At 33.1% G+C, this 16,297-nt stretch overlaps 1 protein-coding gene across 1 annotated transcript in view; it reads left to right on the plus strand.

The window, feature by feature from the left end:
• Tmx3 (thioredoxin related transmembrane protein 3) overlaps nucleotides 1-16,297 on the plus strand; it is a 33,015-nt gene that overhangs the window by 13,580 nt on the left and 3,138 nt on the right. Inside the window, exons 7-13 of the mRNA XM_033757388.1 lie at nucleotides 4,698-4,843; nucleotides 5,052-5,153; nucleotides 8,096-8,153; nucleotides 8,443-8,496; nucleotides 9,682-9,738; nucleotides 10,986-11,115; nucleotides 13,439-13,507. Of these exons, the coding sequence (XP_033613279.1) occupies nucleotides 4,698-4,843; nucleotides 5,052-5,153; nucleotides 8,096-8,153; nucleotides 8,443-8,496; nucleotides 9,682-9,738; nucleotides 10,986-11,115; nucleotides 13,439-13,507 (616 nt within the window). The remainder of the gene's footprint in view (nucleotides 1-4,697; nucleotides 4,844-5,051; nucleotides 5,154-8,095; nucleotides 8,154-8,442; nucleotides 8,497-9,681; nucleotides 9,739-10,985; nucleotides 11,116-13,438; nucleotides 13,508-16,297) is intronic.

The following is a 16,297-nucleotide window of genomic DNA, read 5'->3' on the forward strand; positions in this document are numbered from 1 at the left end:
GATTTTTACTTTGATAACAAATGTATATCTTAAGGGAATAACATAATAAAATCCTAAATGTCTCTCACTGAAGTTAAATATTTACCAAGATCATACTTAACCACACTTGCTTCTGTCCTTTTTTGAAATGTTTTACGGCAAATCCCATAGTGTTTTGTCCCTACCTACCCATATGTGCTTCATTATAACTCTATTTAAAAATGTGGACTTTATTTTTTAGATAACTGTGACCTACTTTAATACCTAAGATAATTAATAATTCCCTAACATCTTCAGGTATCTACTCTCCTGGTTCCCAGACTGTACCCCAGGGCAGTACATCAAAGTTACAGGGACACCAGGAGATATTTTAAGTTTCAAAGGAAATAGTGAAACTTGGCATCTGTTGGACACCACATAACTATTCAAAGGTGAAAGTGAATGTTAAGTCCCACCTAGCATTAGTCTTAGTAACATTTGAAGTTACAGATTAGTGAAAAATTCGGTTTCTTAACTAGCCAGTAATAAGGCTTATTGTTACTATGTTGGAGCGTACAGATGAGGAACATTCCATTCACTTCAGGAATATTCTTGAGTACAGTTCTTTTTCTCCTCAAATTCCATATAATGGAAAGGAAATAGGAACTAGTTGAGAGCCATTAAACTTGAATTACTTGTATCAGATGAACAGAAGAACGTTTGATTGCTTTGTTTAAGTAAAAGCATTTTGATTGCTTTGTTTTAGTAAAAGGAAAATTTTTATTTATATTGATAGTTGTGAAACTTAAGCATTTCTAATATTCATGGTCTTTAAATATTTGAACCAAAGTTAATTTCATGCTGCAGATTAGTAACTACATTTTATAGTCATTATTTAGTGGGTATACTGTGTACTTCATATTGTCATTTTATTCTCACAGTAATCTGAGAAAATAATAAGGCAGATAAATTTTTATAAAGGAGATAACTGAAAATATTAGATAAGGAATCATGAATAATAGGCTTACTCATTTATACATTTTTTCTTTTTCTCTTAAATTCTTTGTTGGTACATTTTAGTACACAGTACATTTATATTTATCATTGAGAACTTGTACCATTACATCATGTATCTTGGTTCTTATTTTTTCCCCTTTCCTCTTCTCTCCCTTCAGCCCCTCCACCTTCCCTGCCTGCTTGAAATTTTCATAGACCAGAAGCTTTACTTTGAATGTTTATTTTAACACTTAAATTGTTAATTATTTTGGAAGCATTTCGGTAAAGGCACAGGATGGTAGAGGTAGTATATTTTCTACTGAGTTTCAAGTTTGTCACTTTGTATATTTAGAGAACTTGTTCTTGACATGGTGTGAATATTGTAGCCCAAAAATCAACTTTGTCAAGTTTTATGTTTATTTATCTAATTGGAAAGTCAAAACCCATAAATAATTTTAGATTTCCATTACATTAATGATTTTATAGGCTTCGTAATTTGAAAATAATATCATGTCTTTCAAAAAATCAGGATTTAGTGGCTGGGGATTTAGCTCAGTGGTGCTGCTTTCAGCCTCACAAACAAAAGGTCCTGAGTTCGATCCTGGTACTAAAAAAAGAGTCTTTCAAAGAAAACTCGGGATTTGTTAAGTATATATATCAACTCCTCAGAATGACTGGAATCATTTTGTACCATAAACATGTACTAATAAGGGAAGAGGTCAGTGTGATCCAGTCTTCAACCAGACACATCTGTAGTCTTTAAAGACATTCATTTTCCATTGGCTTCTTTTCATGGAACCTAGTAATTTTTAAAAAATACGTTAGCATTATATTTCTAATCAGATATTTCTTTTAAATGCTGCATTTTTGTGTGCTTCGCAAAGAAATGTTTGATTTTGAAAAAAGCTAATGTACTATGGATTTATATGTGTGAATAAGTTGTATATAAGAGAAAAAGTTAAAAATTGTCTTAGTTACTTGCTAATTGCTAGACAAAATACCTGATAACCCACAAGTTAAAGGAGGAAGTGTTTTATTTTGGCTCACAGTTTATAGAAGTTTTAGTCTGTAGCTGGCTGATTTCAAGGTAGAGTAGCATAACAAAGTGGCTTGATGGAAGAGATACAGGTTGAGAAGGCATGTCAGATAGGTACCAGAGAGTAATCGAAAGAGGAAGAAGGGATATGTTCCCTTCCAAGCCATTCCCCCAGTGACCCAACTCCTCTAACTAGTTTAGCCTCCCAAATCACAGTTAGCTATGAACTCATAAGTGGGCCAACCACTGATAAGTGTCAAGCCCCCATGATCCAGTCACCTTCCAAAGCCCTACCTATGAGTGTGTGAGACTTTGGGGGTACATGTAGATATAAACCATAACATTAAGAAAAATAAATAAAGAAAAGCAAAGATATTGTAATATTATCCATGGTATCATTATCTAGGTAAATCCTTCAATCTGGTTTAGCTATCATTTTATTACTTTGTCACTACTTTTTCACACTTTAATTTTCACAAAGTTGTCATACTATAATATTGATTTAATCATTTCTAACAATTTTTAAAAAAATTTGTAAATCATTTTTCTGAATTTGTACCAATATCTGTTTTTTCTTATTTAGGATACTTCAGTTAGGTTCTTTGAAATTATTTCTTGCTATTTTTAATGATGTTATAGTAAAGATTTGCTTTACATATTAATTCATATATATATATGTTTCATTGGGGCATAATGGCAATTTTTAGTTAAAGGAGCATATGTAGGGAATACAAAACACATCTATTCTTTAGAAGTATATCTGTTGATGGATTATTAATTTTAATTTTATCAGTTTTATTATTAAACTGAATACTTGAAAAATATTAAAAATTAAGAATTAAAAATTAAGTATTATAAAAAAGCATTAGTTTTCAACAAGGACTGTTTTCTTTGTTTGCAAAGTCTAAAAAATAACAACAAATAATTCCAACGTGAACTACAGTGAAAATAGTGATAGAACTCTACAACAAAAACAATGTTTACTTCAGTTATCACACCTAAGGTATTCTTCACACAAGTCAGCAGCACGTTCCATATACTCTTCTGGCTTACACTGACAGCAAATGTCCTCTGCTTTCTTGTCTTCTTTGTAGAACATACTTGACATGTCATTGGTCTTGCTGTTTTGTCAGGATGCTCTTATTATATTACACAATATGAAGTTAACAGGAGCATAAAAATAAAGTATTCTTAATATGTATTGTGTGTTTAGAATAAACAGCAACATTTTCACATCAGTTGTGTACTTGCTTATAGAAACTAAAAGATAATATCAGAAATAAATACTTATGTGATCTACAATGTAAATACAAATAAAAGTCCACCACACCACAGAAATAATCTTTACTTCAATTGTCACACCCAAGGCAGTCTTCACACATGAAAACTGCATGTTCCGTGCACAGGTATCGTTTACATTGATAGCATTTATGTTCTGTTTTCCTGTCCTTTTTTGTAGGGCACAACTAATATCCTTTTTAGTTTTCCTGTCACAGTAGGTCTTTGTGATGTTGCACCTATTCTGTGACCTCACCAGTGTGCTCTACATTTTTTAGCATAGTTCTCTGGCCAAAAACATTTTTTTTTTTCGTTGTAAGTATCTCTTATGAGTTTCAGTCCCACTTCGCTCAGAACATTTTTCTGTGGTATTTTGTACTTGTAATTTTCTTTGTAAATATCGAACACTTCATGCCACACATGTTTAGGATCAAGTAAAACACAACCATTGGCCATTTGAGTAACAACCATTTGAGTAACATAGTTGTTGCATAACTAATTAACAACATTTACTCCTCTTTTGGTTTGTTATAAAAAGTTACCATCTTACCCTTCAGTTTCATCAAGAATTTTCTGTCAGTTTTTCCATCGTGGTACAATGTTGACATCGGTACCAGTTTCTTGTTGTTGTTGTTTGTTTTGTCAATTACGAGGCCAGTGTTAACATCTTTCTGAAATCCAGTGATTGTACTATACCATTCTCTGTTTTGAAGTTTCATTGGAATTTCTATTTCATTCTTGCATGCAATTCCTACCTGGTCAACTTATGCTATGTTAGTAAATGTAACATTAATCAAAAACTGACTGGTAAACCAATCGTCAAATGTCACATTCTGATTAGTTTAGGAGATGGGAGCAACAGGTCTGTTCACAACATCATTTGATTCATTGCTATACTAGTAAAGACCTGCTGGATGAATTCCAGGATAAATTTCTCAGTTGAAAGTATATGTCTTTCCATGTAACAGGACATGCATTTTTATACCATATTTTGAAGGCTTTTTTGGCATATACTGCCTAAAGCCTCAATAACCATATGGGTTTTCCTGTGCCATTGTAATGAATTGGGCTACTTCTACCAGAAAAATTAAAAAAAAACAAAAAAAACAAACAAAAAAAACTTTTTAAACACAAATCTTAAATGCAAGAAATTCAACAATGAGCGTTTCATGGGTAAAATTCACCTGTTACTGCTTTGGAGTTCCTGCACACCTTACCATTCATCTGCCAAGTGGGCGAATCAACAGATAGGTTCCTGGTTTCCTCAGACAGCTAATTGTGCCACACTCGGATTCCATTATGGCAAATTAGATGTTTGCAGAAGAGAAGAATGATAGTGGTGTATTTTACCCACCATGATGCTCAGCGATAAATATGTAATGCACGGAGCATTATGTGGGTAAAATTTCGATTTGTCACTTTTGCACAGGTGTACACACCTTGCCATTCATCACACCAACTGGGTGAACAGAAAGATTACTTTCTGTGTCCTTCAGGTGCAGCTCCTGAAGTACACAAAGGCTACCATTATGTTGAAGTATATAATTTCATTAGAAAAGTATGGAATGTGTTATGGTAACCCACAATAATGCCCATTAATTAAAATAAACTTCTAAAATTAAAATGTTTTATTCTTAGGATTTAAGATTATCCTATATTAGGTATTTTATACATATTATCATGTTAAAATATAACCATCTTAAAGTTGTATCTTACATCTGCTATGATAAATATGATAACCGTAGGACTTACAGTCCTAATTAATTCACTTTGTTTTGTATTTAAGAGTATGAAGATGGTGATCTGTCAGCATGGATCAGTAGGGAAAGGTTTCAGAATTATCTTACTATGGATGGCTTCCTCTTATATGAACTTGGAGACACAGGTAACGAGCTTATGTTCAACTCCTAATACTTTACAGAATTTTCTTTTGATTACTTAAATCTGTTTCTGTAGGAAATGGATCTTAAGCTTTTATTTCATTATTAAAGGAGGCACAGATTCTAGTTGTTCTTTATCAGGATAGAGAATGTTATTAACAAAAAATAATTGATGTATATGGGTCAAAGCTTAGCTGAAGAGAGAATTTACTAATAGAACTGATGGTGAGAAGGAAGGCAAGGAGCTTCAATAATAAGAGAAAGAGAAAAATTTGTGCACCCAAAAGCTATCCACTGATGGCTGATTTTGTAATAGGAATTGAAATTCAACCGCTCACAACATAATACCTGTTTTTACTCAGGAGTAAATTGAATCAATTGGTAGTTTCTTAAAGTTACATGATTAAAAATGCAGATATGAACATGATTATAAAAGAAGGTATAAGAAGTCAGTTATTCATCCCTGCAAATTGTAAAAGTTATGTCAGTGGTGGTGAATTTATGCTGCAGCAGGCATGAGTAGCCCTCTGTCTGCATGAAACAACAGCTGATCGTCAGATAACAGTTGTTTTCTAATTCGAAACTTTAGTATTCAGGTTTAATTTCAGTGTTGGCCTTTCAGATAAATGAGTTTGAGGCTGCCGTTTAGGCACTCAGCATCTAAAGGTTTGCCATCACTGTTATAAGCTAAGTTTTTGGAGGAAGTTTTATAAATTTAGAACCAAATCCTGATTATTATTGTCATGTTTATGTCCCTTTACAATGTTATTATAGTGGAATGGATGTATAGTTTTAGAGTAGAGGAAGGAAAACTATACGGACTGTAGTACTTTTATGACAAATAATGGACATAGGACATAGGGTTTCTTCTTCATGATTCTCTGCTTTTAAAACTTACAGCATAGACACATTAGAAATGTTCCTACATGTTTCCCTGTTAGTAAGAACTCTATCTTAGGATTTCATTAGTTCTGTTTCCTGAGCCTGCTTTTGGCATTCTGTGTGTGATGAGCTGAGTCGTCATTCCCTAGTGGAAGTTTCCACGGAACTATCAATGATTATGGAATTATTTTCTGATTATTTAAGGAAAGAAAAATGTAAAAACATGCAAGTTTTTTCTTTAGTGCATAACCGTAGGAGATGGCATAGCTTCAACATAACTGAAATAGTCATCTTAGGCAACACTCAGTTTCTTTTCCCAGATTAATTTGAAATCAGAAGTTTACTATTGCAGTATTCCTTTTGTTTCTGACATTAATTGCTCTTGCTGGCATTACCTGTGGCTGTGCCTTGCTCATTGCAAATCTGTGCCCTTTAGCAAGGATCACAGTGGTCTCCCAGCTCTCTGTCACAAGTAGTAACTTAGCAGCAGTTTTGTGACTATACATCCTTGCATGCTGTGACTGCTGCGTACGTATCCATCCTCATTTCTCTCTGGTCTCTCCTCTATGTTCTCCCTTCAGCTACACTGACCGTCAATTTATTTAAATGGCTGTACCATTTGTACCAAAGCACGTCTATATATTATTTTATCTTTGCCTGGAGGATGTTTTAAATTTATTTTCATTTAAACTCAGACCAAATAATGATTCCTTAGGGAAATCTTCACCAAACTCTTCAAACTACATTAACTTACTCTACTTACTCTTTTATAGCAGCATATTCCTTTCTTTTTCATTTTTTATTAGTACGTGTTTGCAGTACACACAGTTTCTAATCTGGGCAGTGGGTACATGTACATAATGCAACTTGTTTTGTTTTGTTTTAATTCGTCTCCTCTTTCCTCCTTCCTTTAAAACCCTTTTCTTCATACATCTTTCAGAACTCTTCTTGGTTAAAATTTAACATGTGTGTGGTACAAATGCTTTTCTCCCCTGCTAGGCTGCATTCCCAAGTGCAGAGCTGGATCTGCATTTACTCATCACTTTGTGTCTGTAACTGATCCAGTGTGTGGCATATTACTTGGCACTCAGTAATTGTTAAGTTGATATGTAAAAAACCGTGCCTGTGTTCTTAAGAGTCCTGTAACCCCTGGGAAGATGCTCTATGCGTTGTTAGTGTTCTGGAATAAAACAAGCACAACTTACGAGTTATTTTAAAGTTGAATAAACGCATAATAAAAACCAAACTGAATAGTAAATGAAATATTTTAGGGGGAATAATCATTGTAAACTTGTTTTCACTAGAGGAATAAAATTAGAGTTAGGATTGTGCAGAATTTAGAGATGTATTAATAAGCAGGATAGAATTTGAGGAAGTGGCATTACAATGTGGAAATGCTGTTGCTAGTTGACTTAATCCTATAATTTTGTACCTGTTCTGAGCCAGATAATATCCCATATTTTTGTGCATATAATCTCATTTAGCTCTCCCCATGACTCTGTGAAATACGTATTCATTTCCTAAAATAAATTGGCGCTGACTGAGGTTAAGTTACAGAATTAATAAATGCTGGTGCTTCACTGTTCTTCTCCCAGGGTTTGGTTCCGTTCCTAGACTATATCATCTGGCTTTCTGACCCCACATAACTGTTCTGCATATTTCATCATGCTGTTTCCCAACAGTATATCAGAAGTGCATGATTTGTGTTCTATTTAGGGTAAAGGAGATGTGAGTCAGTTTAAATTCTTACTACTTATGGTTTTAATTTTGACAAAATACTTATACTAGTCAATTTGTGAGTTGTTTAAAAAAAACAAATTGTTATAATTTACTATTTCTATATTGGAGGTGGAAGATGAGAGAAATTATCACTTGCACATGAGTGATTCACTGATTCACTCTACAAACATACACTATAATGTCTTGATTTAAATCAGTATACATGAGTAGGATAACGTGATAAATTCCAGAAACTTGTAAAATTATTCATTTTTCACAACAAAACGGATAGTAAAAAAGTTTATATAATGAGGTTATTGAATTTAGATATCATTCTTAATTTCAGGAAAGCTTGTGGCTGTTGCAGTTATTGATGAGAAAAATACATCCATTGAACATACCAGGTTAGTTGCCTTGAAATAGTTTTATTTATTTGTTTGTTTTTTGGTGCCGGGGATTGAACTCAGGTCCTTGAACTTGTAAGGTAGGCCACCGAACCGCTGAGCTAAATCCCCAGCCCCTTGAAGTAGTTTTAAACTTTTAAGTATTCTTCAGTTCAGACTTTACATGACTGTCAATAAACCTGATGTGGTATCTTTTCCTATAGTACTTAGATAAGATAGCATATATTTGAACTGAATAATTCTGTTATTTCAAGTGAAGAATTTAAATATTTATTTGTTTATTCTACAGATTAAAGTCAATTATTCAAGAAGTTGCTAAAGATTACAGAGACCACTTTCATAGGTAGGTGCTTGCATTCTGGAAGATTGCTTTATTTTTCTTAGTTACATTTTATAATAAAGCAAAAGGAATATAGGTTGTGTACCCTTAATCTGAAAATCTGAAATTCAGAATGCTCTAAAAATCTAAAACCTCTGACATGACTTACATAGAAGCTTCCTCCACAGCTGACCTCATGTGACAGGTACCAGTCAAAACACAGGCACATTTAAAGTATTGTAAGAAGTTATCTTCAAACTATGCATATTAGGTGTTTATAAAACATAGATGTGTCTCATGTTTAGATTTGTGTCCTGTTCCCAGGAGTTTAGGCATAATTTTTAAAAATCTGAAACACATCTGGTCCCCAGTATTTCAAATAAGGAATGCTCAGTATATATTTCATTCTATGCAAAGTGAATCAAGGAAATGAAGTACATGCTAGTGTCTTGCACTCCATCATGAATTGTCTGGGTCTTGAAATTCAGAGAAAAATAATAATACACTTTAGTTTATAATTTGTATCATTTCTGCTTCTTGATAGGATTCAAGAAAAGTTTTATAAAATTTTTATTCACAAATTTGAGATTAAATGAGGATCAGAAGTCAGAGATAAATGTTTGTAATAAGAACTCAATGAATAACCAGATATAAAAACGATGTTAGAAATACATACTTTTAGGGCCAGGGATTTAGCTCAGTGGCCCCATACCTGCTTTGCAAGTGAAAGATTGTGAGTTTGATCCCTTGTACAATAAATAAATAAATACTTTTGCTGTGTGCTAAAGCATTTTTAGTTGCTGCCATGAAAAACTGTGGTATAAATTTGTTACATTGTTGAATTATTAATCTTATTCCAAATTATCTAGGGAGTCAGTGTGCAGTTGTTATGGTGCATAGTGGGTGACATATTTTGAGTGATCCTATTGTTTTTAATAAATGGATAGTTCTTAAGCATGTTTCTATTGTAAAAGCTTCTATTTCACTGCATTATAAACATTTGTAATGAAGTAGAATTAGGAATTTGTTAATACTACACATGTATTTTTATCTCTTAAGGCAAGTAGAATTCACACTGTCTTGTTATATGTTGTACGTAATTTACATGAACTTACCAAACCCTGAAGTTGAATTTGTTGTATTATTTACCTTTTAAAAAACTTAACATTGTACTCTTCCCTCTCCTCTTGCCTTACCATGATTCATTAGGGATTTTCAGTTTGGCCATATGGATGGAAATGACTACATAAATACCTTGCTGATGGAGTAAGTGAAGTCCTGAATATTTTGCTGTCAACTTTTATCATTTTTTAAGTATCTGTTTCTGAGAGATGGGCAGAAGGATTAAATAGTTGAAAAGAACATATAGTTGGTATATTCTGTGGAAAACATTTTTCCATTAAATATTTTAGTTTAGTTTTGGATGTATTTGAAGCTTACTAAATTTTAATATTGTTACTCAAAACAAAGTGGGAAATTCATTGTTAATACAATTTCTCTCCATTGCCATTGGAATTACATTGCTTATTTGTATAAGGTATATTTCTGGCCTATCATAAGCGTAGGCGAAATGGATATTCTTTATAATATCATAATGAGGACACTCTAATACAGTGCATTCTTAATAGAAGTTTTACAGTGTATATGATAGGGAATTTAGCCATTTCTTATGTCCTTTATAATATACTGTCAGTATACTGATTCAGTAAAACAGCATTTGCAAGAGACCAAAGCCATTTTGGTCCAGTAACTCATAATTCAAGATATCCAGTATGTGTAGTGATAGATGAACTTTCCTTTGTTATTATTACTGTAATTTGAGTGGTGGTACTGTAAAAAGTATGAGGTAAAATTATGGTGAGAAAAATGCCCTTTATTTAAATTATTAGGTTGGAAGGGGTTTTAATGTCCTAAAATGTGATCTATTTGGTAACTGCTAAGTATACTTGCAAATATGTATGTATTTTACTGTCATTGGCTACAGTGTCTATCGAGTATGACGGTGGTGTATGGGGAATTTAAAGTAGTATTTATTGAACCTGTGCTCTGGACACAGTACTATAATGGTATTTAGGTGGAATTTTCTCATGCAGTTTTTATACTGAGTATGTACTTTTTCCCTCTTTATAAAGGGAAAATTGTTGTATGTAAGAAGCTAAATTACTTGCTTAATAGCATCCTCCAATATTTGGGAGCAAGCCCCAGATTTAAAAGCTGTATGACTCTAGCAACCATCTTTTTTCCTGGTCTGTTACATGAAGTGGGACTCTGTATGATTAACACTGATAATAATTAAAGATTTGTGACAAGGAATAATGATACCTAAGAAATTAATACTTCACTACATTATAATTTCTATCCTTAAGTTCATGAATACTCAGCTCTTATTTGTCTATATATTAGAATACTTTCATTAATTTAACTAATTTTAAAACTAGTGTGAAATAAGTGTCAGAATTTTGCTATCTCTTTGTGTAATGTATATTTTGATTTCTTTGTTTTTGTATTTTCAGTGAGTTGACAGTTCCAACTGTGGTTGTACTGAATACTTCCAACCAACAATATTATTTGCTAGACAGACAAATTAACAACGCCAAAGACATGGTCAAATTTATTAATAACATTTTGGATGGTACAGTACAAGTGAGTAGTTCATTTGCAATTTAGAAGGATGAGGAAAACGAAAGAGAAACTGTTGCTTCTTGATTCGGAGAGCAATATTCAGCCATCACTCATTAGTTCTCTCGTGTTATAGACAGTCACTGTCTGTCATAGACAGACACAGAAGGTTCTGCTATGGCAGAAGTTGCTAAGGTGTTACTGAAAGGCTTTTATGGTTGATACAGTAATGGTAGAGGTGGTCCTACATTTGGAATTAAGTAGAGATATGAGGTTTACACTGTGGAGCTGATCTCCATAGTGAACTTTCCTACCACTTAATACATTTCTAGGTCTAAAAGGCTTTAGATTAAGTTATCAGGATTGGTTTTCTAAAGAGATATTCAAACACAATTTCTTAAGAGAGTAAGGACATACATTGAGAATCAGAGCGGTGGTAGAGAATTTTAAACAGTTAGGAGGTGTGACCAGAAGATTCAGTGATTATCTTTAAAAAAGAATTTAGTACAGTAAAGGACACATTGCCATTAATCTCCCTCAAAATTTTCCTATTTCCTTTGAACATACTTATCCTACTTTATGATACTTTCTTGCCGTTTTCTTTTTTTTTGAGATTTTATTTCTGGGCTCTTTATTTCTCCATTTTTTATTTTGAAATATTTTAAATGCAAAGAAATAGACACATGAATACCTAGATTGTCGTTGTGCACATTTCTCTGCATTTTCTTTCTCACTGTCACCTCTTTCTAAAGCAGTTCTGGAAGTTCTTTTTTATGAGTATCTTTAGTTGAGCTGTCCTACCAATCTCATTCTCCTGAACTGATTGAAAATGTTTACCTGTCATGGTCATTTTGACTTTGAGAAAGAGCCAGAAGGCACATGGTGCTAGATCCATTGAATAAGGGTGGATGAACGTATATTAAAGTGTTTTAATGAGCCTGCTTTTCTCTTAAACAGGCTATAGCAGAAACATTCACCCTTTTGTGATCACACCTCACAAAGGCATTCATAAAAGAGGACTTCAAGAAGTACATCAGAAATTGGCGAAATTGTTTTTTTTTTGTTGTTGTTGTTTTTTGTTTTTGTACCAGGGATCAAACTCAGGCCCTTGCACTTGCAAGGCAGGCGGTGGAACTATTGAGCCAAATCCCTGGCCCAGAAAGTGCCAAAAATGATGGGATATGTCTGTTTGAATGAAGGGAGGAGTATTTTAAGGGGCATTAATGGTAATTTAAATATTCACTGTATATTTTGGTCACAGCTCATAAAATATTTCTGAGAAGTAAGTTAACAAATAGCATTAATTTTCTGCTTTTTCTCCTATAAATTTGACTACAATTTTTCCAGTTGGTTTGCACCAATATAAAAGACTCACGCTATCCCTTCAGGTCACAACTAAGTTATGTAACTGGCATATATGTTAATTCAGCAAAATAAAATTTAAAAAGAAAATAAGAGACTTTCACAAAGTTTAACTATTTTTTGTGGGGGGGTACTCAAAACTTAATATACTGAGCTACATACATTCCCAGCTCTCTTATTTTTTTATTTTGATACAGGCTTTCCCTAAGTTGTGTAGACAAGGCTCAAACTTGCTGTTCTCCTGCCTCAGCATCACAGAGTATTGATTACTAGTTTGTGAGACTTTTCGTTCATATTTATACAAACTTCATTTGAGGCAGGCAGTGGAACCACTGAGCCAAATCCCCAGCCCTTACAAAGTTCATTTGAAAGAGTAACAAGAGTCTTAATCACTAATACCAATTTTTTTATATTTGTGGAAATAACTTTTTGGTTCAAACTAAACACCTGTGTGATTAAGAATTCTTCTGTTTTGTTAATTACTAAAATTTGACTCAGAGCTTTAATAACAAAGACATTCTATTGGTCCCTATAGCTTGGGATTCAAGCTTTAAATGAATTCTGATTTAACTGATTTTCATGAGAAATTTTTCTCTCTGCCATTCAGCACTCCTTATTGACCTTCATCTTCAGGTAGGCTCTCCCGACTACACAATAGTAAAGGTACCCTGCAGAAGCTCTGGCTTATCAGTCTCAGCTAAGCTCAAAAATTCTGAAGGCCTCAACTCAGGGTGGGTTAGTTTTTTCCAAGCTGCTTGTATTATGAGTAAGAGAAAAATTCTTCATTAGAAGAGAATCAGGGTAACAGAAGATGGTAGAAGAAATGTGGGACATTAAAAAAAAAAAACAGTAAATGTTGAACGTAGCTTTTCAGATGAGTTATATAATACTTTTTAGCCAGTCTTTATCCACAGTAATGAAATTATATAACCTAGAAAAATGAAGGGATGGTACTTAACAATTTCTTTTTCTTTTTACATTTAAGGCCCAAGGAGGTGATAGCATTTTTCAGAGATTAAAAAGAATAGTATTTGATGCCAAATCTTCTGTTCTGGTAAGTTGCGACAGTTTGTTTAGTGTAAGTGGTAATTTAAAAATATAGAGTTCCTTAGTCTAATGTAATGATGATAAAATCTAGACCAGTAATGGAGAACCTTCTAGAGACCATTGCCAAACTGCAATCCGAAATCCACTTATTTATTGTAAAGTGCCAAAACTGCATTTAAACCTGAGGTTTTAATGCTGAAGTCTTAGTTGAGATAAACTACATTAACATCTTTTGTCTTAAAAGAAGAACACAGTGACACGGGTGTCATAGGTTTTCCGTATCTAGACTTTCAAAGAATATGGTTGAAATAGGTCTTTTCATTTGAAAGATATGAACTAATCACTCCTTAAAACATATTTATCAGATAGAAATTGTTTCTCTATTTCCATATGATTGGTGAATTATTGAAATCAAAATCTTTTAACTTGATAATTACTTCAAAAACAACTTTATTTCTTTAATCTGTCTAAAAGTGTTATTTCTGTAATTTGATGAAAGAACAGATGACACCAAAGTTTTAGTACCATTGAGTTCGTCATTTTTCTTGAGGTAAATGATCTATCTTTTTTCTCAATTTTTTTTATATTGCGTTTATGGGTACATTTTAGGGAAATGATCTATCTTGACAAATTATTCTGTTTTGCCATAGTCGGAATAAAATTTTAGATCTCAAAGTTTTATACATCACTTTGAATTCCATGCTTTCCCCTGGTGGTAAATAACTAAGATTGTTTACAGATTTATTTCTTCCCCCTTCCCCTCCTCTCCTTTTCCTTCCTTTCTCTTGTTCTTCTTATTCTCCTTTTTCTTTAAAAAGCAAACTTTATATGTAGAATTAAAATATGGGCCAAAACCTTTCCAACAATATTTTATCTCATTTACTCACCTCAGTGTTTATTCATAGTTGTTATAGGAAAGTATAAAATACATATCACTTTAATTGGCATGTTTGCTTCTGAGTATACTGTTGGCATTCCTTTTATTATTTACACTTCCAAAATATGTGTCCTGAGCTTTTTTCACTCACCCCTCACTTGCATATCTCTGCCACTCTCATTTGCCCTTACTATTAAGGCTCTACAAACTACAGTAATAACAGACCTGGGCGCTATCACCTCTGGGTACCTTCAGAGGATGCTCTTTTCCTGTTGCTGTGATAATCATTACTCCCCTTGCTCTGCCTATTTCAGTGTTTTTCATTGTCTCTTTTCTCCTTTTGCCCTTTTAGTCCTTGTATCTGAATATTCTTGCTTGGAACTTTATTCCTTTTTTTCATTTGTAATACATGCAGTTTACAGTCATAATGGCAAGTGGGCACATATACATAATACTACTTTATTCCTTTTTTTAATCCCCTTTTCCTTCCCTTCTGCTTCTCTTCCATCTCTCCTAAATCCCCTTTCCCCATTTTCATTTTTTATATTATTTATCTTATGTTTATGACATATTGTTTATATTCATTTAGGTTATTAGCTTCCTGTACATGGCTTATCTTTATTCTACTTATTTCCCCTTCCCTTTTGTGTCTCCATTCACCCATGTTCTCTTGGACCCTTTCTCATTTGTAAAAGATATATCCCCTTGTCTCCTTCTACCCATTCTTTATTGTGCTTTTTGCTTGTAATTTTTGTTCTCAAATGAGAAACACTATACAATATTTAAAATTGTGTCTGATTTATTTCACTCAACTTTATATTTTCTAGGTGTATTCATTTTCCTACGTATGTGTCGCATTTGCCCTTCTTTGTAGCTGATTAGTATTCCATTATGTGCAGATACATTTTCTTTATCCAATCATCTTTTGATATATACACAGAGGTTTCTTCCAGGATTTAGCTATTACCAATTGTACTGCTATAAACATTGGTATGCATGCATTACTGTACTATGATGTCTTTAACTTTTGGGGAAGATACCTAGAAAAGGAATAGTTGGATCATATGGCATTTTTAATTTTAGAGTTGGAAATTCTAAGCAATTATTTTAAACTTTCAGTTTCAGCTCTCAAACACCTTAACAGTAGAGGCATTCTTAAATTTGTTTGAGCCCTTAACTTAGTTCCAGTGTTTGTCATGACTACCCCGTCAGCATTTTTGTTTCTTAGAGCTGGAAGAATTATGATAATATAGCTAGTTTTCTTAATTGATGAGAAGTAAATAATAACCTTTCACTTATCCTGTATAAGGTATCCTTAAATTTATTATTATTAGTGTTGTTTGTGTTCCTTTTGCCAACAACATGGATTGAGCCCTTAGACAAACCATGTCTACTTGCTTTGCTCCCTGTTATCTGATTTCCATACTTCCTCTTGCCAGGTCTCCACTTGATTCTGGATACCACCGCATAATTAATGTTACTAAAGTTACCAGTTTTGCTTTCTCTCCTTTGCTTTTCCAGTGATGCACATCAGAATGCTCTATCCAGCAAAAAATATTGTTTGTTTTTGAATATTGCACTAGAATTCCTGGAGCTCTTTGCTACTGCTTACATTATATCTTGTTCTATGTGCTCACTTCGGGAGCACATATGCTATATATTGTTCCATTTCTAGCTAATTCCTAAATTTCCATCTCAGGCTGTAACATTGTTTTGTGAAGCCAAAATGTCTTTTTGTCTTTTGAACTTACTTATATTGTTCTCAGAAATTTAGGCACAACCCTGTTCATTGCATTTAAAATATTTTCTTATGAGCTGAGGGAATAGCATATGAAAATGATTGAAATTAGTGGACTTTACTACTTACATAAAAAATGTTTAAAAATGTTGTGAAGAGAATATATATATATATATGTATAT

Source organism: Fukomys damarensis, unplaced genomic scaffold, assembly GCF_012274545.1.
Source record: "Fukomys damarensis isolate Sample0158 unplaced genomic scaffold, DMR_v1.0_HiC HiC_scaffold_30, whole genome shotgun sequence".
Lineage (NCBI taxonomy): Eukaryota > Metazoa > Chordata > Mammalia > Rodentia > Bathyergidae > Fukomys > Fukomys damarensis.